Source organism: Stigmatopora argus, chromosome 12 (genome assembly GCF_051989625.1).
Source record: "Stigmatopora argus isolate UIUO_Sarg chromosome 12, RoL_Sarg_1.0, whole genome shotgun sequence".
Classification (NCBI taxonomy): Eukaryota; Metazoa; Chordata; class Actinopteri; order Syngnathiformes; family Syngnathidae; genus Stigmatopora; species Stigmatopora argus.
Genome location: NC_135398.1, coordinates 6,764,106 through 6,792,044, shown reverse-complemented (window position 1 = coordinate 6,792,044; position 27,939 = coordinate 6,764,106). Strand labels below are relative to the sequence as shown.

Below are 27,939 nucleotides of genomic sequence, written 5' to 3'. Positions count from 1 at the left end.
ACAATGAGCTCTGATATTAAAAATGGCACATTTATTTCTACATTACTGTTATATACACAACAGTTCTCAATATCTACTTTATATATAAAAATAGGAAACTGGAGGCACTTTGAGGACAAAGCCTACAGGGAGATATTGCCCTCAAGTATTTATGAAGACAGAAAGAGCTGTAGCAAATTATTTGTTGTGGATGACAAAGTCTCCTAATAAAGAATATTGTATTTTCAGACTTGCACACTGTAAAAAATCCTTTACATAACACATCATTTTTTTTCTTTTGTTTTGCACTATCAGACAAATTCTTTTTAGATGAAAATAAATGTATAGGCTATTCCATTGGGCATATTTTGCAAATGACATGTAAAAGTAAACCAAATATTGTTTTCCAGCCGATATATCATACATAAATCAATGTACACGACAGTCCAGAAAAAAAATTCAATATAAATCCGTAAAAAAAAAAGTTTAAGTAGGATTCAGTGTCAACGTTTTGTCATTTATAAATTCTTGATGTTCTTTTGACTCACCCGGGTAAGCATGTATCATACGCAAAGTTTCATAGTCATATGCATTTAACAGAAATATTTTAGGCACTAGTGAGTCATCGTCATCAAAACAGCCCCAAGTCACAAAAATGACATAGGCCACTCTTTAGCCATTCATTCCGATGAATTCTACTACGATGAAAGTGATTCAAAACGTCAAAAAGTTGAACTCGCACGAATCCGAACATGTTTGACTTTCCGTCAAATTGCCGCAAACAAAGGATCCCAAATGAAAACGTCGGGTTTGCACGAAAACAAACGGAAAAAAAATTATCACAACATGTGACAATACCGCCAGAATTTGTCATTTCTAACATTTCCGAGCACCTGGCAAAACGCAAACACCTCATTTTGTTCCCGTAATCTAAAAAAAAGTCTTCAATTCAAATGTAAACAAAAAAAATGAAAGAGCATTCCAAATAAACATTTAAAAAAAAAAACTAACTCTGAACAACTATCTTACAAACAACCAAACATGAACCAATTCTACAAAAGGAAGATCATCACAAAGAGGCTTAGCAGTTGTTCAAAAATGGAGAAACAAAACAAAACATGGACCAATCAAATCAAGCAATGGCAATTAGAGTAACTGAAAACAGTCAAGGTCACTCACGGCACGGCACAACTTACCATCCTCTTCCAGTACTCCATTTTTTTCCCTTTATGCAACCCTGGTAGTCGTCGTCTCCCTTGAAACATTGAAATCATCTTGTGTCCTGATTGGTCCAATGGCAGAGGACAGCTCGAGGCTTTCAAAACCTAGTAAGCATTTGCCGTGTTCTATGTTGCTCTACATGAAAAAATATCTGTTTGAAAACGACTACTCTGGCGTGATGGATATATTTAAGAAAGGAAAAGACGAGTTGCAGCTTGGCTCTGCTAAAAAAAAAATAAAAAAAGTTCTATGGTGACCGGGTGGCTGCTTGGCAACAAAATCTAGATGCTCTATTTCTACGGAAAGCTCGCATTTGGAGACAGGCTTATTTATCTCTGGGGACGGTGGTCGGGGCTCCCTCTGGCATGGCAGTGACCCCTTGTCAAGTTGCATCTAAGACCTCCATAGTGGGTGGGAATGCCACATATAATAATACAAATGCTGGATTTTCTTGTTGATCCAAACAAGTTTGCTCCCAAAACGGAAAGCTTTTTTTTTTTTTTTTAGAATGGAACGAAAACATGATCATAAAAGTATTCCCCACCTCAGTGTCCTGGAGTCAAATCATGGAAATATGAAGACATGCTTCTCTCGTTCTATACAAATGTGCTTGTTTTGTTTGTGTTTGCTTGTCGATGTGCCCCCTTCTTTTTCTGACAATTGTGCCTTCCAAAACCACATGGAGGTACATTAAGGCCACATGTTCAAACAGGAGCTGGAAGAGAAAGAGAAAAAGAAAAAATACACCAATTCTTAATGCAAAACACTTGCATTTATATCTTGATACTCTAATAATGTTCTAATTCACGTCTTAAAAGTTACATTTTTTTTAAAATGATTATTTTTGAATTACAACACAGTATCTGGCAGTGCCAACAATAATTGTCCAATTATTTCAAAGTTGAAGGGCAGCCAGCCAATGGCTTGAATGTCAAAGAACAACGGTTACGCGGCAAGTACGTACTTGGAATTACATATGGCTTATAGGGTTGTGGCCATCAGCTCCGAGACCTCCGCCCATCTGCATCTGGGGGTCCACGCCTGACACTTTCTCCTCCTCTCTTCTCTTGAGGCAGGCGGCCTTTGGGTTGAGATTACGCTCTTTACAAAAGGCACATAAACATCGATTAGGTCCACCTAAATAAAGGGAGCTTCCACTTCGCGCAAGCGGGGAAGAAAGCGAAGCAGGGAAAGAAGGAAGAAGTAAAGATGAGAAGAAAGCGGGTACATATCCTAGCTATCCTTCCTCATATATTCTCCCTCTACCCTCCTTCCTGGTCCAGTAGATAAAATAGAGGCGAGAAGAGAGAAAGTGGCCCAACCTGAATTTTCTAGAGGGAACGCTCCCCCTCAGGGGTGTCGTTGGTCTGCCTGATGATGGGACTGGCCGACCTACCTCGCACCTGCTTCTCCAGGCCGAGTATGACCTGGACGGCCTGCTGCAAGATGACCAGCTTGGTCTGGGCCTTGTCGCTCTGCAGGTGAACCTGACACATCCTGCCCAGCTCTCTGAAGGCTTCGTTTATGTCTCGCACCCGCACGCGCTCCCTAGCGTTGTTAGCCAGGCGCCGCTCGCGCTCCCGCTGCTCCTTCTCTTCGGCCGTCAGGTTCTCATCGCTCACTGTGACAACGCTGCAGCCAGGGACGGGAGGACAGCGGTCGGTGGGGATGGTTAACACACCCGAATCGCAAAAATGCTCCCAACCCACTTTTGAAGCACCTCAAATGGACTGCGGCGCCAGTCAGTCTGTTTGAACGGCGCAATCCTAATGCTCTGTCGTACCCTAGTCTTTCCTGTTCATCCCTCTCTATTACCATCAATGGCACTGAATTGGTCAATATGCGGTACTATAAATATTGCATTGCTGGACCCTAACCCAGCTAACTATGGGCACCAGGCGGGGGACCCTTTGATCGATGGCCAGGCAAATTGTCATTGTTATTATTTTTAAAATATTTCTAATTTTTAACAAGAAAATTAACAAAAAGAAAAATACTGAAAATAAGTTTTTCAATGGATAAAAGGGGAAAAATAATACGCTTTTCGAAAAGAATTGAAATGAAAAATATTAGACTAAAACACCATAATGGGAAGAAACACTAGACTCAATTAATATTATGTCTATATCTATAGTTCTTGAATAAATGCCTATCGTTGTTAAGGCCTTGTAATACATATCAGGTCCAGATTTTACTGAAAACCTGTTGTGCGTGGACCAAAAGTGATCACGTGACTAGTTACGAAATGTCCTGTGTCGTTTAAAAAATAAAATATTTTTTTAAAGTGCTTCCCCCTTCGTTCTTGCTATAAACAATTTAACTAAAAAAGATTCTGCCCGTTATTATCAAGTCTTCACTGTAAATACTCAAAGCTTCTCTTTGCAGTCGAGATGAAGGAACACCCCAGTGGAGTGGGCCGGGCCAGAGAGCAACAGGCGGATGTGTCTTTTTCTACGACTATCTTTTAGAAGCCATATTGTCAGCAATTGTCTAATTGTGAAGGGTCGGGTCACTGAGGTCCAGGATGGAAGTTGAGGGGATCTCACGACTTTCCAGCCGAGCGACAGAAGATATGAGGAGGGTGAGAGAAGTTAAGCTCTCGGCCGACTACGGGGCAAAAAAGAACAAAAAGAGAGTGAAGGCAACGTGATAAATACATTACAAGTCAATGTATTTATCGCAATAAGGCCAAGAGAAATAGATCGCCGTTGCCATCTGACCAAACAAAAATAAACAGGAGGAGGACGGAGGAGTGGATGGAGAAAGCGCAATCAAACACAGCGGCGACCTGAGTGTGGTTATGTTGCGGGGCATGCGACGCTCCGTGGTTAGGGAAGGTTAATACGAATGACAACTTGAGTACTTTTTGCATTTCACGGGACAGCAAAAGCGAGTATGCCAGCTGGAAACAGCCAATGTAACAAATGTGTTAACTGGTAAGATGGGCGAGGCGGGGCGGGGCGGGGCAGGGCGACATGGAAGAACATTCAACGGAAATCCTAGACGACACACCACACTTTAAAAACACTCACATGGCTTCGTTTCCTTGCTGTGGAGGATGGACTGCAATGTATAGGATTCTCTTCCCTAGTGTCATTTATGCAAGCGATGGCAAATGTTAATTATTGAAAGTAATAAGCTGCTTTCAGACGTGATGTGAAATTGACACAGAATGTGTCTTTTAAGAGACAAGGCCCTCTGCCAGGTCATTCCTGCAGAGCGAACCAGCATTCTTGGTAGGGGTGGACTCTAAACCAGACTTAATGATGACACATTCTCAATTAGTGTGTATTTAAGGAAACACTTCATTAACACACCTTACTGTAGAACCACAAACAATTTAAAAAGCGTGCTTTTGTGTCATGTTGTAGTTTTGTTTGTAGGACCTTAACAAATGTTTTTTTGTCATCAAAAACAATACGCTTGAATAATAAAATGTGTCATGATCAGACTCCTGCTGAGGATTCCAAATTGCAGTGTTGCATGTTTATATCTCAGTTTATGAAGCTTTTATCATTGTTACAATTTAACCATTTATTTTATTACATTTTTACGTAATTGTTTTCCACCCAAATGGGTCGCTTTCTTATATCTGTCCCCGTTTTATTGTTTACATATTTAAAAATCAAAGCATGTAGTCATTTGTCTGCCTTTTTTGGACCAAAAACGAACCAAATCAAGCGGTCCAAGAAAATACTCACTAAATCAATTTAGAGTCATTTCTAAGGTATTTATCTGAAATCCGAGAAGAAACACTTATGCTAGTCAATATTGTAAATCCATGTTGTAGTAAAAAAAAAAAAATGATGTCATGTGCACTGGCCTTATGTTAACCACGTCGTCATCGTGTGGTTCCAACGCGGAAAGTAACCTATCGTATTGAGTTATAAGAGACGTCAACGCCTACCGAAAATGTGACTGGCTGGTTTGAGGGCACGTCTGAAAGGGGCTCAAGTGTCATCTAGCAGGAGCGTGAAGCCATGTGAGCGTTAAACTTGTCAAGAAAATGGTCCCCTCCTTCTCCTCCTCCTTCCTCCCTCCCTGGACACCCACTGACCTCGGACTTGCTGCTCCAGGTTGAGTATAACGTTAACGGCTTGTTGGAGCACGTTCAATTTAGTCTGCGGTTTCTCATAGTTCAGATGGAGCTGACACATGCGGCCCAGCTCCTTAAAGGCCTCATTGATGTCCCGCACGCGGAGTCGCTCGCGGGCATTGTTTGCCATCCTCCGCACTTTCTCCCGCCCAGCTTTTATCTCCACTGGTAGATCTTCATCGTCATCATCCTCATCAATCAGACTAGCCAATGGCAGATGAGGAGGGAAGGAAACAACATTGTGAACACGGTTCACATAAGTAGGAACTTAGATATGCTAAATGTAGCGTTCTAACAGTCAGAAATAACAGTGCGAGATGTTTTGTGTGTATACTTGATATTTTAACAGGAATAGTACTTTGGTCACTTTAAGCGTATAATCAATACATATCGTTTATCCCTTCAATGTAGTGACACGCAACTGCCATTGACGATAATATCGCGCCCAGATCTCCCCATGGAAATGGATGAGGTGTGTATCAGGGTCAATGGCAGCCGATAGTTAAGTGTCTAAAATGTGCTCTGTTTGCGATAATCTGCTACGAAACCTGCATTGATGAATGTGAGTAAGAAGTCAAACATTTCCAAAAGGTACCTTGTTTGAAGAGCATTTAACTCTTTGTTCTCGTCTTCGGACTTGTCAGTCACGGAGCCGTTTTCATCATCCACCTCCTTGGTCTCTCGTTTGATATCACTGGAACGATTTAGGCTGCTCACCAGATCTGCGATTTAAAAAAACACAGTAACAAAAGGCGCAATTCACTTAACCTCTGTGAGAGTGAAAGTAAGAAGGACACACTTGTGAAAGCCTCGGGTTGAGAACCTTGCAGGGCAGACGAGGTGTGATGTCCGAGTCCTCCACTAGAGGGCAGGCCAGCAGAGTCTTCATGGTGACTGGAGACCTTTGAGACACAAAAAGGCACGATAAGCAGGTATAAGGAGCGAATGTTGCTTTTAAGGCGTTATTTATGAATCTCACCATTCCTGGCAAGCGGTTGGTGAGGCTGCTAAAAGCTGAAGATAAACCCAAGCCGGATGCCAGCAGGCTCTGCATTTCCGCCAGTCCCGGTCCTCCTTGTCCACTAGCATGTCGCTGTAGAACATGAATAGCTTCATCTAGGCGGTCCTCCAGTTTATTTGACTGCAAATATGAGAGCAGATGATGACAAGATGCTATGGCATCAAATGAGCTTTGGGTCACCCAATGATTGAAACGTCATTTGGAAGGACTCACCATGCCCTGAATTCCACCATGAAAATTAGGTGAAGGTGTGGCCTGTCCAGATGACCTTGTCCACTGGGAGGCAGATCCTGTAGAGAAACCATAACTATTTGATTATGTAAAAAAAAAACACACACAAAAGTGTTATTTTCTACATTAAGTCAACTATGGATATATACAGCTGTTTTGTGAGACTGTTTAATAATCTTCTAATAAAAAAGCAGCCAAAATATCAAAATACATGTCAAATTAACATTCTTATTTAGTTTACCAAATTTTTGGTGGTGTTTAACTGTTGTATTCATATCGACGTTTCTTCTTTCATATAGTGCCATTCACAGTTATGTGATGACGAATGGAAATGACCCCTCCGTCTTTTTATTTTTACGATACTTTATCTTCCTCTCGCTTGTGTTGAATATAGATGGTGAGTGTGTCTCTGAGACTATTTGAAGGTCAAGTTCTTTTGATTTTGGAGAAAAGAGTATCTCTGCCGGGGTTGTAACTTGAAAAACATCACTGAATTACATTTTAAAGGGTAGACCGATCACGAGGCTACAAATTTCATAATGAAAGCAGTCGTTTCTTTCAAGTAGTTGAGAGTATTGGATTTCACTGACCTGAGGTGGCCTGAGGAGAGCCAGAAGGAGTGGATGGGGACGATGAATAGCCGTTACTGTTAGGGTCTGAAGGGTAAATCTGTCAACAAATATTTCTGCTATCAGTATGATGAAATGCAACCGAAAAGGACTGATGGAAAAAGCGTTGATATGGCCTTGTGTCTTTGCAAAACTTACAGAAGCCAGTGCTTTCCCAATCTCATCACCGGAACTTCCAGGTACTGCTCCTCGATTAGCTTAATAGAAGAAGAAAAGCGGATCAGATTACCCCATTGGCTACCACTTGACAGTGATCCAGAGTTGCCCTAAAAATAAACTGTTTTATCACTTACAGTACAACACTAAAACTAAGGAAACAGAACAAAACACTTCCGACAGGCTACATGATCGCTCGTGATGAGCTCCATCACCCCCCACACTATGAATGAGCGCAGAGTGCCAAGTTTACACATGCAATCAAATGTTTTGAGGTGCATCCTCATCACACTGAATGGTGAGGTGTCTCAAAACTTTTGACCACGGCTGTCTGATATGTTGCCGTCAAGAACAATTTGACCTACGAGTTCACCAATAACAGTATAAATACCAGGAATGGGAGGTGTGTGACTGGGGACTCCGTAGCTGTTGGAGCCGGAGTGGAAGCCGGCGGGGTGGCTCCCGTTCACTTCACTGCCATGTAGGGGGTAGTTTTGGGGCGAGAGGGGCAGTGGTTGCCGTTTCTGGGAAACAAAAGTGGTTTCAAGGATTTCACCGGGTCAAGCATAGAAAATCGCAAAAGTAGAAAAGGGTTGAGAGAAAAAGAAAATGACACTTTTGAAAATACTATTACACTGTGAAGGCTCACCAGTCTGTCTTGGGGGTTGATGGCAGTGAAGGGACCATGCTGGCTCAGATGGGTGGAGTTACCCAGCATGGAAGGATAACCAGGTTGAACCATCGACCCAGCAGAACCCCATGAATCGGAAGGCGGGTGGAGGCCTTCTGTCGGGGGCATCCAGAGACAGAGGCGGGAGTGGGGGCCACAAGAGGGGTGCAGGATAACCAGTCACAGGAGATAAAAAAAGACAATAAAAAAACACATATGAGACATGTCACATTAGTGTGATCACTTCATCCGACCGTGATACACATGGACAAAGCGAGCACCTTGAGTGAATGGTAACTTAATGTTTTGTTTTACTAATAATTTTTTTTGCTACTGCAACAAAGTAATGTAATCTGGGAGCTAAACAAAGTTAACCTTTGTAATGCGATAAAGAAATGACAATAAGTGGTAGGGAAAATGACCGGAGGAATAATTTCAAGTTAATAGACTGCATACTTTTAACTTTAGTTTTTTTCTGTCTTTTGTCTGTCAACCAGCAAGTAATGATTCAAGAGCCAACTCTTGATTGAACTAGTAACCTTGCATGTAGAATGGGGGAGTGTAGATACTTCCTGCTTTGGAAGCAGAGTAGCCGGCATTGTCCCTGTTAAAATCCTCACCGGAGGCACATACCTAGAAACAAACAACACATTCAGTAAGGGAAAACTTGAAGCCTTTCTGGGGCACTCGTTTACTCTAACTCATGAGCTGCCCTTGACACTGCTACAAGTCTAATCCATTTTGACTGTGAGGTGCTAACAGTGAGTGACCTACTGCCTGCCAATGGCATGGAAACATTTGTGGTCAATCAGTTAAATAGCATGAACAAAAAGCACATTTAGATTGTTACTGGGGGTCACAACCAGGTTACGTTTCTTTTATTATTAGTTGTAATATTGATAAATATTGCAACTTGATTAATAATTACAAAATATATTTATAATTTAGATCTGATGTCAGGTAGGCCACAATGATGTCCATGTATGTGGATATTAGGCCTTCATGGTGCTGCTGCTTTTTGATGAATAAAGGCTTAAAAAAGCATGTAAATGTAGGAAAAAGTCAATTAAATAAATTGGGAAACGCCTGTCAAAAAGTATGTTTGTTTCCCCTGCATTATGTGTTATGCACTAATCTGTTGATTAATTGTTTGCTAGTTTTCCTTTTTTTGTAAACCACAACTAAAAACTCAATTTTTTTTTAATCATGTGCAGTGAAAAGATTACATTAATTCATGAATTCAGTTTACCACCAAGGCCTTTTATGATCCAAAGTGTCAACATCACAGTACGGTGAGGTGATACGTTGTTTTCTTTTACAGTGCCAAAAAGTTTGGGCATTCCCAGGCAGGGTGAATAAACTTTCGCATGCTTAATACTTCAAATTCTTGATACGACTACTTGATTACAAATCCGTGCACTGGAAGTCTATCGCCGTCAATGGCATCCTTTTCCTTTTCAATAAAGCGACTGCTGATGCAAGTCAAACTCAGCTCAAACCGGACTGGAGTTTTCTTTGGTAATTTGATGAAGTAAGAAGAAGAAGGAGAAAAAAAGGGAGGGTTAGTGGAGAAGAAGGAAGGAGAGATGCACTCCTAATTACTGAACCATCTGTCGAATCCTGGATGGCGGCCAACTCCACTGGCAGCTGGGATGGAGGGTTGGGGGAGGGAAGGAGAAGGAGAAAGAGAGAGAGGGGAGAGCTGTTGTCCGCGGCGACGGGCGGGTGAGTGTGGGAGGGGCTGCGATGCGAGGTTTGAGCCGATGGGGTGGGGGGCGGCTTGGCAAGGAAGGAACGCAGAAGAGGAGGAAATCGGCCGATCACACAACGAGGCTGGGAGGGAGGGAGGGAGCGAGGGAGGGGGGAAAATGTCTACCAGTTCCCCTAAGTGATCCACGCAAATGTGCCTGGCAGAGGGTGGAAATGTGGTCACAAAGTAAAAGGCCCAAAACTATGACACACTATAAATACACTACCAATGAGTGACTGGCTCAATGAGTGGCTTTTCCTCCTCTTTTTGGGGCTTTTAAATGACTGGTGCAGATACACAGCTGTGCAAGCTGAATATACCATATCAGTGCACTTGGACAATCTCGCAAGCCGCAAAAGAGGCCAGAGAAGCCACGTGGAACATAAAAAGAGACGGGATGTGAGAACGCCGATTCCCGCGGACCCACGATTCTGAATGTTAGCACTTACCGAGGAGGGCAGGCCAGGGGGTACCTTCCGGATCTTTTTGGGCTGGCTTTCTGGTGAGAAAAAGACCAGGGAGGAACATTTAGGCTCAATCGGCAAGGAATGGGTGACATACTGTAGATACTTCCATTCTGCAGGCCTTACTTTGTATGCAAATCCCTTTTGACATCTGACTACTGATTGAGGCGCAAACCATTTCCAGATAAAAATTGGCACGCTCATTTTTTATTTTACTTGTTGCAATCCAAATGTGTTCAACATGGCAACTTGGATGTTAGTTGGTAAAATCACTGTTGTCTGAAGACGCATTCAGATATTCTACACCTCTTACCACGTGGTGTGACCAACAATCTACCCAAACCAGGATACATTTAGTGGTACTACCCGGCTTGGCCACATTCTGACACAGGGAAATGTGATGGCATTTACCCTGCTCAACAGCTTTCACAGGCAGTTTGAGATTTGGGCATGACGTCATGTTTTTTAAGTTAAAAGTTAATCAGTTATTTGTAAAATATGTCATATGGCATGCCAAATATTATTTAAGTCTTAAACCCAGGAAACATTAGTAAATCTAGTGTAGTACTGTGATAACATCATTAGCTTCTCCTTCTGCTCTGACATGCAACAGAACCTGCAGCATTTAGACATAGTTATTATACATTACCACACTTTAACCTATGTCTGAAAGTAGCTTTAGATTAAGTGTCAATACATATATTGATGATGTTTGCTATGTAGAGACTCAAAAAAGAGGATTCGTTCATCCATTTTTTTTAGGTCAGGAATGTCCCTGTGCAATTAATGGACTATCAAAACAGTTGTCGATTTACTTGACACCATTTTTTGTCAATTGGTTCATTAAATGTGAGCCTTAAGTGATAAAAATTACATTTATCTCCACCAGAATTAAGCTGTGCATGGCACTTTCTGAACATGTAAAGGAGATGTTATGTTAAAAAAATAACTGTGATGAGACTTGCGAGGCCGATACTGATAATTATTTTTAGTTAAGATATTTGTCATTTGAATGGAATGTGAAAGATTGAATTTGAAATAGACCTTTTATTCATTCACTTTGATTCAAACTTACCAATGGGATCTTGTGCAGGTCGTCTGCGATGGTTGTTGCCCTCATAGGAAGAGTAAAACTGGGTGTTGGGCTTCAAGCCAGAGGGGGACAGGGCATCGGGACTGGGCATGCCAATCTCACTGGGCAGAAAGCCCGGCTACAATAAAAAAAAAAGAAGCTTTATATTAGAAAGATATATTGTTGAGGAATTTCTCCAAGTGTGAAGAAGGAAGATTTGCTTCAGGCAATTTGTCTTTGTAACTGATTTACCTGTGATGCAAACGATGAGTAAGGGCCTCTCTCGCTCTTCCCTGTCGGAAGGAACAGAAAATAAAATGTGGCGGTGATGGTGAAAATGAGACATTAATGTCAACATTAAATCCTCATCTGATGTGTGAATGCCTCGCATTTGCAGAGTGGATTGTGTATGATGTGCGGTATTTATGACTACGGAGAGCAAAACAACAACAAATTGAGCTCTTATAAATGGTTTGAGGCTATTGTGCCTGTCTGTCCCCCCCTCCCCTGACAGTTAAACAGCAGAGAGCTATAGGGCGACGCAATCCCAAGGGAGAGCCTTGTTTGTGCATGGGTGCCCTTTATAACCCCGACACCCCATTCGACCCTGCATGCACGCCCACTTCTCTATTGAGCACACAGAACGGCACATACAAATCCTCCACATCCTCCCTGTTTATCCTTCTGTGTTCATCCATCACCACCTGAGCATGAATTTGTTTTGCCCTCAAGTGCTGCATGGATGTACGTATATGTGAACCAACACCAGACAGACACGGAAGGATGAATGTTGCACTGACTGTGTCTAACGTGAGGGGAAAGTGCCCAGATATTTGGGGAGGTGAAAACAGCTGCTGTGTGGATTCTTCTTCAGCTGCCGCATTCAATTCAAAGCCACTTACCGGCAATCGACGTGCCAAACGCCGTGCCAGGTAAAATGCCAGCTTGATCGTTATAAATGCCTTCTTCGCCAAAACACTGAAATGGAAGACAGAACCGAATTTTGGGATGAGAAAAATAGATCAATGACAATCAACAACAAGTGCATGTTAGCGGATCTGATTTTGACAATCAATTGTATGCATGCATTTTCCAAGCCCTTCAATTTTCTGACAGTCAACACTGCTGCAATTATAAAACAATGGCTGTGATAATTAATTAGTCACAGATTTTAGTCGCTCTATTTTTTTGGTAGCATGAAATTTGACCAAAAATTACATTAAGGTCAAATGTTTCATGAAAATTAGGAACCAATTTCAATCTGCCTTCTAGAATATTTGTGATTTGATCGAATAGTCTGTTGCACTACTCAAACCCGAGGCCAAGCATCTCTTGTTCAGTAAAAATAAAAACAGAAATATTGCACCGTAAAAAATATTTGAAGGTCGTAGCATTAAAACGCACTTTGAACATTTCTTCAATAAACCTCAACATTACAAACAGTTTGTCATTTAGTTAACAAAGATGGTTGTGCTGAGTTTGCTCATACCCTGCCCTGGTTAAACGATGGACTGTTCTGTTCTCCTGACCCCCAGGCACTGGACCCATTCCTCTCATCGACACCTGGAATATAGAGAAAAATGTTAGGAATTGGCCACTGCACAACAAGCACAATTACTGTGACGGAAATTAGAGGTAAACAGTTTGGAGATGCTGTTTTCATACAGATGAGAATTTGAAAAATATCAGAGCCCCCGAACTATTCTCTACAAGCCCCAAACGCTATACCCCACATTGTTACCTTTTCCGCCAATTGCCATTAATAGTCCGACAAGGGTCTAAATCTTATATAAATGACAGATGTGATGCCCAAACAAAACATGCTGGCACAAAAAAAATGAAGGACTCTGAAAAGAGCGATTTTAAAGGTTGCTCCCTGCCTGTCCTATTTCCTTCAATCTTTCATTGAACTACAGCACGGAATCTCTTGGGGAAGGCTCAAGCTTAATTGCGAACTCATTTGCATAATTGTGCATATTAATGAAGTCTAAGCCTATGAATATTCATATTTTGGTTTTGTTGTCTAATTAAAAAGCGGAGCAGGATGAGGATGGGGGTGTGGAGGTGGTCTCGCATCATGACAGGATCAGCAGTATAACTGAATGATGGGTCCACAGTGCTGAGAGCTGCAGTGACAAGAGTGATCTATAATCACGCACACAAACAACACCAGAGGAATAAATGAGGGAGTGAAACGTGCCTTTTCTATAGCTGACTGTGACTTGCCAAGTAGGTCGACATTTACAAAGAAGTGTGTAGTAGTTCTCTTGCGACCTAACGATGCCCAAGCTAGATATAACATGTTAGATAGAATTCATGATGTTGGCGATAATATGGCATTTAGACCTGGGAAACCATAAGCTAAAGATCAACACCAGCTTTGTCCGCACACACCAGCGTTTCCCCCGGTGCCTTTCTCGCCCGACAGCCAGACTAAAACAGTGCTGCAGAATAAACGATAGAAACAAGTTGACATACGTTAACCACATCTGGTGAGATATTTTAAATGACAATGGAAATATCGAACCTGTCCCAGCTCTCTGCCATTGCTCTGAATTGCTTGTTTGTTGAAAGACACCCTAGTCATGTTTTTAAAAAATCCCTTCAACTTGTTTTCGTCCCGCCCCAAAACACACACCACAGGCCTTCAAGTTCAAATCCTATAATCCAACTGATTTCAAGTTTTGAGAATCTTAGGAAACTGAATTTAAATCGCCAACAGGAACACGCACTGAAACAATAAATGAGACATAGCAGAATGTTGTTTGCCAATTGGCACCCAGTTGCGGTCAGACTGATCAAACAACAGCGCACATCTCGAAAATCCTTTGAGTCATAGAGCTCATGTATTTATTTTATGTATTGCAAGATGGCGGCGCGCACTGACGCTGCGGCTCTAAGCTCTCCAGTTCGGTGTCGTTCGTTATCTTACAGTCGCCAGGATTTACTCACTATCCGAAGGATATGCGATACATCCGATTTCTTAACACACTCTCCGGGATCTCCGTGGCTAGCCAGCCCACCAAAAGCACGTCGCAGGCGGCGAAGGGATAGGAAACAGAAGCGAGGCTGCCGGGGGGGGCTTGCTGCTAAGCTCAAACAACAACCACACCGAGCTCCGCTTCCAAGTATCCTTTTGACCAACGCCCGATCCATCACCCACAAAATGGATGAGTTGGAACTACGTATTGCTACCAACAGCTTTGTTAGAAACTGTAATATTATTATCATCTCCGAAACGTGGCTACATCCGCATATCCCCGACGCGGCGGTATCGCTAGCTAGCCGAACGCTTTTTCGCAACGACCGTTCTAAAGTATTAACAGGCAAAAGCAAGGGCGGTGGACTGTGCATGTATGTACATAATGAATGGTGTTGCGACAGTAAAATTATTGACACTCACTGTTCCCCGGATTTAGAGTTATTAGCAATACGATGTAGGCCCTATTATCTTCCAAGAGAGCTTACCGTCGTCATAGCAACGGCTGTCTATATACCTCCGAATGCTAACGTTAACACGGCACTTAACCTCCTGCTAGCGGCTGTTAACAAACAACAGCTTGCTCACCCCGATGCAGTTTTTATTGTCGCTGGTGATTTCAACAAGGCGTGTTTAAAGACTGTTTTACCTAAGTTTATTCAATACGTAAATTGTATTACTAGAGGAGACAAAACTCTTGACCATGTCTATTCTAACATCAAACATGCTTACAAAGCCACTTCCCTACCCCACCTAGCTGGATCAGATCACCTCTGCCTATCTCTCACCCCCGCTTACACACCACTCCGGAGGCAAACAACGCCACAAATAAAGACAATAAAAACTTGGCCCGACAACGCACTCTCTCAGCTGCAGGACTGCTTTTCCCGCACCAACTGGGAACTTTTTGTACACGACAACCTCCAGGACTACACGGACTCTGTTCTTTCTTACATAAAAAACTGCATCGACAACGTCACTATAGATAAACGAATACGGGTTTTTCCTAACCAAAAACCCTGGATGACCAATGAGACACAGGCACTCATCAAATGCCGTAATTCCGCCTTTAGATCAGGGGACAAGATAAAATATAGCGCTGCCAGAGCTGAGCTGAAAAGAGGCATTAAAAAGGCCAAGGCAGCATATACCAAAAAAATTGAGGAGCACTTCACAGAAAATAACCCAAAGAAGATGTGGCAAGGAATACGACATATAACCAACTACAACAACAATACTATGTCTGTTAATGCAGATGCCTCACTAGCGGAGAATTTGAACCGTTTCTTTGCCCGCTTTGAGACTGACAAATCAGGCCCAGTCTCAACACCCCCACCACCACCCTGCAGCAATACACTGACGTTCCGGGAACAGGAAGTGAGACTGGTAATGCGGTCTGTGAACACCAGGAAGGCTGCGGGCCCTGACGGAGTACCTGGGAAGGTGCTCAAAGCCTGTGCTGACCAGCTGGCTGGAGTCTTCACAAATATTTTCAATTGTTCCCTGCAACTATCCATCATTCCATCTTGTCTGAAATCTGCCACCATCATCCCTGTCCCCAAAAAGCCAACCATTGGCAGCATGAATGATTATAGGCCTGTTGCCCTCACGCCTGTGATCATGAAGTGCTTTGAAAAGTTGGTAGCCCGCCATATCAGGAATACAATCTCTCCCTCAATTGACCCTCACCAGTTTGCTTACAGGGCAAACAGGTCCACTGATGATGCTATTGCCATTGCTCTTCATACAGCACTGAGCCATCTGGAACACCCTGGGAACTACGTGAGGATGCTCTTCATTGACTACAGCTCAGCCTTCAATACCATAAAACCGGACATTCTGACTAACAAACTCTCCCACCTTGGACTATCCTCTTCAATCTGCTGCTGGATAAAGGACTTCTTGACCAACCGCCCACAGACTGTTAGACTTGGTCCCCACCTCTCTTCCTCCATTACACTAAGCACTGGCTCCCCTCAAGGCTGTGTACTGAGTCCTCTTCTGTACTCCCTGTACACCTACGACTGTGCACCCACCCACCAGTCTAACGCCATCATCAAATTCGCTGACGACACCACTGTGGTCGGACTCATCTCAGGAGGGGATGAGTCGGCTTACAGAGATGAGGTCAACAATTTGTCTTCGTGGTGCTCGGTGAACAATCTCACGCTGAACACCACGAAAACTAAAGAAATAATCTTGGACTTTCGCAAACACGGCACAGATCTGGCCCCACTCCTCATAAATGGAGTATGTGTAGACAGGGTCCAGTCCTTTAAATTCCTGGGGGTCCACGTCACGGACAAGCTCTCATGGTCTACAAACACCACGGCAGTGGTGAAGAAGGCTCAGACACGACTCCATTTCCTCAGGGTGCTCAGGAAGAACAACTTGGGCTCCAATCTTCTGAGAACCTTCTATAGAACCACTGTAGAGAGCATCCTGGCGTACGGCATCACAGTGTGGTACGCTGGAAGCACGGCGGCAGACAAAAAGGCCATGCAGAAAGTGATTAACACTGCCCAGAGGATTGTCGGCTGCTCTCTGCCCTCACTTGAAGACATTGCCAGCCCGCGTTACCTCAGCAGAGCCAAGCACATCATAGGGGACCCTTACCACCCTGGTCACAATCTGTTCCAGCTGCTGCCCTCTGGCAGACGCTATAGGTCCCACAAAGCTCGGACAAATAGGCTTAAGGATAGCTTTTTCCCCACATCCATCAGACATCTAAACTCGCGCTAACATACACACATTCCCTTCTGCGGCATATGAATAGATGTTTGGTTGGTGATCTGCCGCCTCCTAGCTGACTTGAAGGAAGGTAAGTGGCAGACAGTGTGCGGTAATCGAGAGGTAAGCGACCTGTATGTAATCGCGAGGTAAGCGACCTGTATCCACAACAGCGGAATGACAAATTACAAGTCCGTAACTTACACTTATTTAGGTCTTTTGCCGACTAAACGTAGCTTATGGAGAAGCACCATCAATTTCGTCACACGCAGTTTCTGCGTGTGATGACAAGTAGGCTTTTTTGTGTTGTGGTAATGACGACATGGCCTATGTCCGATTATTATTATTATTATTATTATTATTATTCATGTAAGACGACTGCGATAGCTCCAGACTATCAGACAAAAATTGGACAAACGATGAGTAACTTCCGACCATTTTTACACGGATGCACAACTCTTTCTAGCATGCAACGACGCCCCTTCAGGCACGACTAGTCTATAATTAAACAGGAAACAGGCAACCTTGACTCATTGGCTTTAGGAGTCCAACTCCGCCATACATTGACCAGACTTGCAGACATGTTTTGGTCTTAACAGGAACATTGCCACGGGCACATATAATTCAATGCGTCTACACACCTTCTTCCTTCCCGCTGCCAAGTGAGTCACACAAACACAAAAGCATGAAGTCATATCCATGTCAAACCTCAGGAGAGTTAAGGCTGTTAATGAAATACTGAACAATGTTCAGTAACACATGCAGCGTTGTTTTAACCTGTGTGTCACCAGAGACTTCTAAAACTGCCTATTGTGACTCAACCCCCAACATATGTACTGCGTCTTGTTTACTTGGAATAGTTGTTGTTTTTTTGTTCAGTATGTTGTCTGAACAGACAATACCTAATCTAAATGTGAAGCATCTTATGATCCAGATTTCAATTTTAAAGTCAATGATCATTTCTCACTTCTCCATTTTAGTGGCATAAAGTGACTAAAAATACATTCCGACTCTCTGTTTTTTTTCCTAAAAGAACTGAAAGTATATGAGCATCATTTTTACTGTGTGGTGGCTTGAATAAGAGAAGACAAGACATTCACATGCTGGTTTAGGGTTCCTAACGCAAATTACAGCCACGGAGATTGAACCTCCACACACCCTAAACCTCAACTTGGAGGTCATATGTAAGGAAAAAAGTTAGTTACACATTCAAAGCGCATGTGATTTTGTGAATATTTTTCGCAAACGATTACTTGATAAGTTTAGAGGGTCAATTTTACATTTCAACAAGCCAAGATTGCAGAATGGCTGTGTAAATCAAAAGGCAAAGTGTAGATGCTAACCACTTAGAATGTTGGATCCTTCTCATGTCATGGGGCAAATGAAACGATGACCTAAAATGCCTCTGTTCTGTATTTTGCCAATTGGTGTCTAGTGTAAACAAAAGAGTCTGTGAGTGAGGAAATCCCCAGATTTTTGCCCAGTACTTGCATGCTGAATTTAAAATCCTTTTGTATGCTGAATGTTGATGAATGTGCTGAGAATTTCATCTGTTTTTATTCAATTTGGACACCTTAAGTGTTGTTGTTCGGCATACAAATGGCCGTGATGTCAGTGTTTCCCGTAAACAAGCAAGAAAAACCCTAAAATTAGACGTCAAGAGAGCAGAATGGGGCAATGTTTTTCCCATACTCAGCAGAGGTGATTAATTGGCCTGTTCCCATCAACCCCCGCCGCCTCAGCCTTTGTGTTGTACTTGATTGAATGGCAACAGCTGACAAGGTGATGGAGAGGACAAATGCAAGGTCTGGATGAGGAAATGCAGCGGAGATGACACAAGATCTACATCATGTAAAATAACATGGCAATCTTGTTCGGGTTTAATCAAATGACGAACAATTTAAAAAGACCTGTTTTTTTTGTTATATTAACTCCACTGCAAATCGTGGAGGCCTAATATTTAAAATGCGACAAACCGATAAGTACATCTCCAATCCAACTGCATCTACTGACATATTTAGGTGCTTCATACAAAACAAAATTTTTTTGTTGATGCCAAAATGACAAAAAATCTTGTGATTTGTTTTGAACTGACCTGAACCCCCAAACTGACTGCTGGCCAGTCTTACTGTTGGCCGATTCTTCCCATTAGAAACGGGTAGTTCGAACATCTAAAATGACAAGAATCAACATGTAAACATTATTCAAAACAATTGGTTTCATGTCAAATCTAGCCAAATAAGGGGCATTATGTAACCAACATTATGCATTATGCAAGCAAATCCGCCTCACCCCCCCCCCCCCCCTCCAAAAAAAAATCTGACCAATCCCTGAAGAATAATTGACTATCAAATGAGTATTTTGAAGAGTTGAGAAAATTCTTACGGCGCTGAAATCCAGCAAATCGCTGAGCTCCTTGTCTGTCCCCACCGTCGTCATTCTCTGCCGCTGTTCGCCTGCACTTTCTGTCTCAGCAAGCCACTGCATTTAGAGGGGAAAGGAAACCATCAGGAAAATGTTCAACATTTCAACAATCACAAACATGCAGTAAATCTTTGACAAAATCTATATCACCCCAAAAAGTCGAGTGAAATGTACCCGTATACAGAAAATGGTGGCACTTAAAATTGGCTATAATTACAAAACAGCTCTAAACAACAATTTTTTGGTTGAAATAATTCTGTTCAACTCATTTTTGAGTGGTACCTTAGCTAGTATATGAAATCAAAGAACAAATAAAGTGATTATTATCAAACTTGCTGGTTGTATTTGCAATATGAAATGGAACAGGGGTCATGAGGTCAAAAGGGTCAGAAACTGAATTTTGTCATAACTTGATAACGGATTAGCCAATTTCACACAAATTTGCAGGATAGGTAAAGTGATATAAAGGGTCAAAGTTCACAGAAACGCAAAATGTAGTGATGCTTTGAATTGGATTGCTTAGGATGAATTTGCACTCTCAGAGGGCTCTTCCATAGTTTAGTCATCAACCGCTGACCGTACAATGACATCAGTCAGAGAATGAGTCAGTCAACTGGGGAAATGTTACATATAATTGACTTAGCATTAGATTGGGAATAAACAAGCTGTAAAAGTAAATAGATGTGAAATTTGGGGAAACTACACATAACTCCACTCTTCTCAAGTCGTAATTAATCAAAAAGAATAGCAGCCATAAAAATGCATGACATTTCACTTTCTACTCCTTTATTGAAGACGATGCTGCCACTTTCCTCATAAAGTTGGCTTTACCAAATTGTAATACTGTAGCTGGTGACGTTTATGTTTGATTCACAAAAATATATTTCCATATGAGAGTTACAATAATGACAATGGATAACATTATATTGCAATGGCATGAGTATTTCCATATGCATCCTAGAGGCCAATAAAATGGGAATGGAATTTTTTGAAATACAGACAAGTTCATTCGTCTTTCTTGTCATGGACCGTCAAGCAGCTTCCACGTTATCCTTCCAATCACGGCACAGTCCAGTAGGTCATCCGAAGCAATTATTATTCAAGAAGCATAAGCTTGCCTCCTACCATCTGATTATTGATCAGTAGGGGGAAATCTAACTAAAGTGTGGCTGGAGACCTGTCATTGTATTGAATTCCACACGCCGACCTGGACAAAAATTCTTCCCGTAACACAACATGAGATTTCATCAAGCTGTACTTGTGATACTTACAAATATAAATCGGCTAAACTGAGAAATACTTATTGATTTTTTGTCATCCAGGTCAATGTTTATGAAGTTTTCATTTAGTACCTACATTTCTACTATAGACCAGTTTGATGGTGTAGCGGTTCACTCGTCTGACTTCGGTGCAGGCAGGCACGCGTTCGATTCCCGCTGGTGGCTGTGTGTTTCTGTGGGTGACTGGTTGTTTGTCTCTATCTGTGCTGTGTGGCTGACTGGTGACCAGTCTAAAGTGTAGTCTGGGATCTTGTAATACTGTGGCATTAACATCCAACTTTTTTTCTTTAAAACGTCAGGACTTGACAAGTGTTTCTTCATAAATATTAGTTGAAGACAATGTAACAGCTAAAGCATTAGCAAATACAGGGAAGCTTTGTCAAGGTTATTATTTAATTTGTACAAACCCTTTTTGTTTGAAGAAATGATGGCTATCATTTCAGACATTTCTCAAGGTAAAATGTAGGTAATGTTTGTTTTCAAACCTGGTAAAGGTAGCGTATATGTTGGTTTTCTACATTGCATTTATGTTATATGCTCGAGATTACACTTTTATGCTCATGTTATGGCATGCAGTTGCTATTCCAGAGTCCTACACTAATCCAACAGCACTCACTCAGATTGATACATTCGATCCTACATTCATCCAAGGAAAATTAATGTCATGTAACTAATATTTACCAATAAAATAGCCACACACAACAAAGTTGTACTTTAGTAAAACATATACAACGCCACTTTCAATAAAGGTTTTTAAAAATATTTAATAAACGACACAATCAGTGTCATATTACAAATACACGAGTACTGTTACCAAAATACGGTCAGGCAGACGCGGTATTTTTGCATCCCACATATTTTATAAACTTGTGCAAGAGAGAAGTAAAATATCAGTGACAGTGATGTATGACATATTGATACAGCCACTGTTTATTGTGTGTGAAAATTGGTTAATGTCATAATACATGTGCATATAATTGCAAGTGTAAATGTGTATGTGAAATAAAGACAACTTTAAGGAGCAGGAATATAGATATTAGTACATTATAAACAATGTGTATGCTAACCTTATATATCGGGCATTCAATTAACTCGTTGGCTGTTATTAATGGAACTAGACGACCAACCTATTTTGACTGGAAGAGAATGGCAACTGCCAGCCCTCCCAGTCAATAATAAACTGGACATCTTGCGCTATCAATGGCCATGAAAGATGGGCATTCACAGTAAGTCCTCCCAGTTGGAATGAATTGGACGTCTATTGTTGACGTTGACAAGGTATATACTTATATACGATGGAATTTTTTTTTTAAAAGATGTTATTAGGGACTTTAAGGAAGTGCATTTCTATTTTGATTGTACTCGTTTATAAAACATGACAAAAATAATGACTAATCTATTTTTTGTGTCTCCTATTCCAAATATCAATATTGATATATGACCTAAAATGTGATGCTAATATATGAAGTCTTTCTGGGGTTACAATTTGATTTTATGACCACAAACAGTCACTTGCCCTACAAATTGTGTTTGTATATGTGTTATATGTGAATACTATTACACTATGTGGATCATTTTTTCACACCCAATAACGATTTATCTTTCCATGTGTGTGAATGAATCATTACATAACAAAACATAGAGTAATTTGTTATTACGTAAAGTCTAGACTAAATCGAGTAATATTCGATTTTTTTTTAAATTTGTGGTCTGAGGTCAAAATGGGGGACTTCTGTCGTAACAAATACAAGTTGCTTACGCTTCACCAACCCTCAGCCGACTGCCAAAACTTGTTCTCAAGAAACAAGTGACACAAAAACCTGAAATATTGCCTTTGACACCAAAAATTAAGCATTTACATCGATGACTTACACCGTCAACATCCTCCGACATTGGGAGAAAAGAAGCCCGAACCTGTTGCCTTCCTGGCCCCACTACTAAAGCAAAGCGAGGGGGCTCAACACAAAGAACCGGTCAGCAAAGTTTCAAGTCAGTATTCCAAAATTTCGACGAACAGTCTTTTAACAACATTTAAGTTTTAAACACAGGATGAAAAAATGCTCCACCGTAAAAGAATTTAAGAAATGTAGTTTTAGTCTAGGAAGCATTTTTCTGGAGTAAGGCGACATACTAGCACAGACATCAATACAAGTGGAAGAAGGAGAGGGGGGGGGGGGTAAAACTCACCATGCTAATTCGCTGTAACGTTGAGACCACTCAAGTGAAACAAAAGACCACTTTTTTGAGGACGCAAGGCCACCATCATCCCGATAAAACCACCAAGAACTCGCCCAGCTCGACAAACAGACATTTTGTTTTTCCCGGTGGAAATTGCAACTTCCAAAATGTCCTTAAAAACTTGCCTATTCTTCCGACAGCACCGTTGACAGACAAGTGTTATTTAATGCACCGAGGCGTGTTAGGGGAGAATATTTAACGCGGATTTACCTTAATTGGGTTTTGGTCGCATCCAAGAGAGAAATAAGCGAGTAGACGGGAGGAAAAACAAAGTTAAGGACTGGACTGGATCCTTTTCCCCTTCTCTTCTCCTCCGGACTGTGGCTTGAGGAAGATGAGGGACGCCAAGATTGAAAACAGTCCGCCGTCTCGGTTACTGTTTTCGTCACGAAACTGAAAAGCCGTCTCTGACGCGAACCATAACTCAAGAATGACTCCGTTTCGTATAATTTAGTGAAATTGTAACGACTTCATTTTCCAAGTAGACATTTTAACAGCCTCCACATTGTCGCTTCCAGAGATGTATCCCTCCGCGGCTCGGCCCACAGGAGGACATGGACGTATCCAGAAACATCAGCGGTGTCCAGTTTCAACGAAAACGGACAGAAGACTCGAACCGCGTTATGGCTACTATGTATAAATGCTAAAATGATCGCACGTTTCGAGTAGTACGTCAAATTCCACCTCGAGGCGTCGAACGGGTGCTTAGGGCTGGCTAATCGCGAGGATCTATGTCGAGGGGCGGATGAGTCCGTGAGCCCAGAGAGTGGAAGATGGAATGATAATATCGGAGAAGACGACCAATCGGGTACGGCTAAATTTGATTGGCAGTTGAGACGTCCAAATATGTTTCAAGCTTGGGGCAGTGTTGTTTTGCCCGCACGTTGCGTTGCCAGCCAGCAAAATCATTATAAACTCAGGTCGCCGGCGGCGCTTCCACGGAAAATCCTTTTAAAATGTTGCGTATAGCCTTGATATGCATGCAATGTACTAGTACGCTCTTTGTCCGCATTTCTAAGGTGATATTATACAATAAAATGAGGGTCGAACCCTCCCTCCACTACTTGTGACATTTTTTTGCCAACTACATCTGTACACAATTAAACTTTAACGCATTTAGAGGGCAAGTGATTATTTTTGGTAATTATTTTTTCCAAAAAAAACATCATATTTAGATATATGTAGGCTCATTAACAGACCTATAAATATATGTCAACATATAAATTATGATTACGTTATTATTATTAGTTTTCATTATTATTTATCACTATTGTATTTTTTAAATATTGTTTTTGATGCTTTTCTTTGTTGAATAAGTGAAATTATACATTAATAACATGTTAATTGAATTGATTATACAGGTATAATGACATTTAATGCTTCACCACAAAGTGCACAAATAACACCAACAAATGAACAGACAATTAAATAATACAAACAATGGTTAATCTCAATAAAAAAGAGAAATTCCACCCAAGAACGACACACGTCCAATTCATTTAAACTGGAGAGATTGGCTGTGATTGCTCATGTTTCAGTGGCGTTGAAGACATGAGACGTCAAATCCATTCTGACTGTCAAAATAAATTGGACATCTCGCGCCATCGGGCAGACAATGAGTGCCCTGTAAAGGATTAAACTACTTTGCATTTTGATATCGATGATAAGCACATTCAATTAATTCAACGTGCTAATACACCCTTCTAGTTGGACAATTTCAGCATACGAGAAGCCGGGCAAACTAATGCCAGCCTCACAACTACCATGGAATTGTCCTATTAGCTACGAACTGAAACGCTATTTGACTATTTCTGTGTTGGTACTACTAGAAGCACCCATTTTTTTCTCATTTGTTGACTTGATGTCCTAATAGTAGTTGACAACTGTGTGCTACTGGTATTACAATTAACAGTACAGATGGCTTTCAAGTAGTCAAAACATGTGTTGTAGAGTAAAAACAAGTCTGCAATAAAACAACAGTGAATACATTTCCATTCACCTCCATCTTTTAACTCGCCAACGTCCGTCAATATGGACGCCACATGGCTAAGAAGTGGAAAACCAGGTGCTTTTTTTCCAACCAATCAGCAAAGAACATCATGACAATGAAAACTGGCAAAAGTACTCAAACTTAAGCAAAACTACAAAGATGTGTCCAAAGAAATACAGGTACCTAAACCTTTAAATCTATGCGAGCTCTTTATTACATAACGTGATTAAATGCAAACGCTGAATGTTTTATTTTGCATTTTTTGACCATTAGGTGGCCCAATAACGCAATTACTGTAAATGACGGAGTAATCTCTAGTAAATATAGAATTTTTCCAGATATGACGTAAATTATACACATATGACTATTGTTATATTTCCTGTCTACATGTGGCGCTGCACCGTTTATGTTCATCACTAGCATGCTTCAGTGCAGGGTGACATGGCCACAAAAATGTCAAAACAAAACAAAAAATCCTGCCCTAAAAACGCCCTATTGTCTGTTTTTCAAGACCTGAAACTTAAAGAGGGGGATGCTGGGGGTGATACATTAACAAGGCCTGCACTTAATGTCACAATTTGTTTTGAGACTTGGGACAAGAGAAAAAAAACCTCAGCTGGTTTGCAGCGAAACAACATCTGCGCTGGTCTTTTACGAGAGAACGCAGCCATCCACACATAAACACACATGCTCAACATGCATTGGCCACATGCACACCTGTAAGACATTTGTGGTCCTAAAGGGGGGTTCTATTCTTTAGAACTATAAATACAGATGCCAAAGAAATTCATAACAAAATGGGGAAAAAAAAGCATGCACACAAACGCGCCCCTTGAGCGGGAGAGGAGAATGAGAGCAATATACTCACCCTCGGACATATTTTCAACGGGGAGTCGACGGCAGCGGATCAACCTCAATGTGACAAAACATGTCTCGTGTCACAGATTCGGCGTGCGGCTCCTGCGGTACTCTTGGGAGAAATACAGAGCGGGTGTTTGGAATAGAGGTGATCATATTGCAGCACTACGTGAACATCAAACGGCACGTGCTTTACTGCCTTTTAGAAACTAGGACAAATGATATGTTGTGGTGGCGTAAACACACACAAAAAGGAGAAGAAAAAAACAACCTCTACTAAAGAGTGGAACTCCATTTTCCTAACAAGACACCCCACCCACACATTGATGGCCTCATCTCACACGAGCGCCATAAGTTTGTAAACGGGTTACCCCAAACAGCCACCCACGCATCAGGTACAGTATGAAAACCTACAGCATCCTGTTATGACTTCTGGTTTCCTGTTTCCTGTGAAAAAATAATAAAGGCAGTCTATTCACACACAGACGCACACGTACTCGAGTCTAGTTGGGTAATGGTGCCTTAACTTGTCCAATTTGAAAAAGAAAAAATTGAAAAGAATCAAGAAATGAAAATCGCCATCCTTTTATGATCAAGAAATTGGTGATGTATGCCTCTATAATTTACACAGATGTTACGATTTAAACTAACAAAATCGAACCGTTTTGACCGAGAGCGACCATTCGGCCTCGTCTATCGCCGTCAATGGCAGCCAATCCAAGAATCCCGTAGCTATTCAGCGGTTGTGTATTTGTCGCTGGTGGCTTGTTTTCATTTCACGTGGTGTGATTCCACACCGGCTGTACAAATGTCAAGGGACGAGCGCAACAGCGGCAACGGCAGGGTGCGCGTGCTCATGTGTGAACTTTAGGAGACAAAAACCTCCCGCCAAGATACCTGAGCATCCCTCGCCACGGGGGTCAGCTCCATCGCTCCTAATGAGCTTGAGCTTTTTTATCCTCAATGTGTACACGCTTAATTGACTTGGCGCGAAACAACAACGCTCCTCTCTCAAATACCACAAAATGCACTTTACAAGTCACTGTTTTCTTACTCATTTTGTCTGTTCATTTAAGACAAAAGCGGGGCTTGGGGGGCTCTATCCTCCTGTTCTTTTTGGCCCATCACCGCCCTGCCCCCCTGCCTGTATAGTTTGGAATTCATTAGCAATCAAAGAGCCACTGACGAACGCCCAATCTTAATTACCCTCTCATTTGCATATTTGCATATTAATGACTGCAGACATAGCTGTTTTTCTGCTGCAGTAGTCAACCCCCCCTCCAGGACCCCCCCACCCTTCCCTTTGCGTCAGCATTGCTCAGATCGCCGCCACATAACACTGTGGGTCTTTGTGGCGGCCGGGAGCTTCTTTTTTGGACCTTTTTCTTTTCTAAAAAATGTTTAAAAACATTTCATTTGCCTAACAATGGTTCAAATCCTCTTTTTAGACGCCTAATAGCAAACATGATCTGTTTTCTGTAGCACTGCATGAAAAGTGACTGATCATCTTTCCAATTACCATAATTTTTTTGACTATAAGGCACAACCGCTGCCAACATATTTTTTTGTCATTAATTTTCTGTACCACTCATCCTCACAAGGGTCGCAGGGCCTATCCCAGCAAACTATGGGGGCCAGGCGGGGGAAATAATTTAAACACAATAAACCTCATCTAGTCCAAATGTGACATACCAAGTATAGTACAATACATTATTTTTTCCCAATAATAAATCAGCAAATGTAGCACATTATCATCTCCTTTTCCAGCCTTACTGAAATGAACTTAAAACTGTCAAAAATGACACTGAAAGACGATCATTCACTGTCAAATGGATTGGAATAATACATTGCTAGAATTCTGACCAAAGAAATGAAGTGCTTCTTACCATTGTGGCTGACTTTTGGAGTGGTCTGGAAGACAACATTTCTTCTCCAGAATAAGGATTTTCAATATTCCTGGACTGTTCCTCCTGAAAATAAGAGGCAAACTTAACATCATGTCAACAACCTCAATGCTTCACACATCAAAAACTTACATTAACAGTTTTCTTTGGAGAAATTCTTGACCCTTTTCTGGTAAAAATCCGCTTGGCGAAAGGAAATGGCTAAATGCCACCCCCTGCTGTCTATATGCTACAAAATTCAATATT

At 41.6% G+C, this 27,939-nt stretch overlaps 1 protein-coding gene across 8 annotated transcripts; it reads right to left on the bottom strand.

The window, feature by feature from the left end:
- Nucleotides 1-9: 9 nt before the first annotated feature.
- LOC144085995 (transcription factor E2-alpha-like) lies at nucleotides 10-27,816 on the bottom strand. Of its 8 annotated transcripts, XM_077615716.1 has the most exons (21): nucleotides 27,676-27,816; nucleotides 25,800-25,901; nucleotides 19,385-19,480; nucleotides 19,095-19,170; nucleotides 12,779-12,852; nucleotides 12,192-12,267; nucleotides 11,542-11,582; nucleotides 11,293-11,428; nucleotides 10,203-10,252; nucleotides 8,543-8,636; nucleotides 7,983-8,119; nucleotides 7,725-7,857; nucleotides 7,316-7,374; nucleotides 7,139-7,217; nucleotides 6,531-6,607; nucleotides 6,276-6,437; nucleotides 6,096-6,198; nucleotides 5,892-6,018; nucleotides 5,258-5,499; nucleotides 2,165-2,301; nucleotides 10-1,915 (listed from the first exon to the last, which is right to left on the bottom strand). In XM_077615716.1, exons 3-20 carry the CDS (start codon nucleotides 19,436-19,438, stop codon nucleotides 2,171-2,173), a joined length of 1,851 nt encoding a protein of 616 aa, XP_077471842.1. In that variant the 5' UTR covers nucleotides 19,439-19,480; nucleotides 25,800-25,901; nucleotides 27,676-27,816; the 3' UTR covers nucleotides 10-1,915; nucleotides 2,165-2,170. The 8 variants fall into 8 exon arrangements, with proteins under 8 accessions (XP_077471842.1, XP_077471845.1, XP_077471843.1 ...); XM_077615719.1 differs by lacking the exons at nucleotides 5,258-5,499; nucleotides 25,800-25,901; nucleotides 27,676-27,816 and adding exons at nucleotides 2,597-2,832; nucleotides 23,152-23,675 and having other exon boundaries at nucleotides 6,120-6,198; XM_077615717.1 differs by lacking the exons at nucleotides 5,258-5,499; nucleotides 25,800-25,901; nucleotides 27,676-27,816 and adding exons at nucleotides 2,597-2,832; nucleotides 23,152-23,674.
- Between the last annotated feature and the right edge of the window lie 123 nt (nucleotides 27,817-27,939).

Coding starts and splice junctions, on each gene's coding strand:
- LOC144085995 (XM_077615716.1), bottom strand. CDS start 19,438: ATGACGACGGTGGGGACAGACAAGGAGCTCAGCGATTTGCTGGATTTC. Junction 6,019..6,095: donor TCAACCCGAGGCTTTCACAA/GTGTGTCCTTCT, acceptor TTTAAATCGCAG/ATCTGGTGAGCAGCCTAAAT. Junction 5,500..5,891: donor TTAAATGCTCTTCAAACAAG/GTACCTTTTGGA, acceptor GCCATTGGCTAG/TCTGATTGATGAGGATGATG.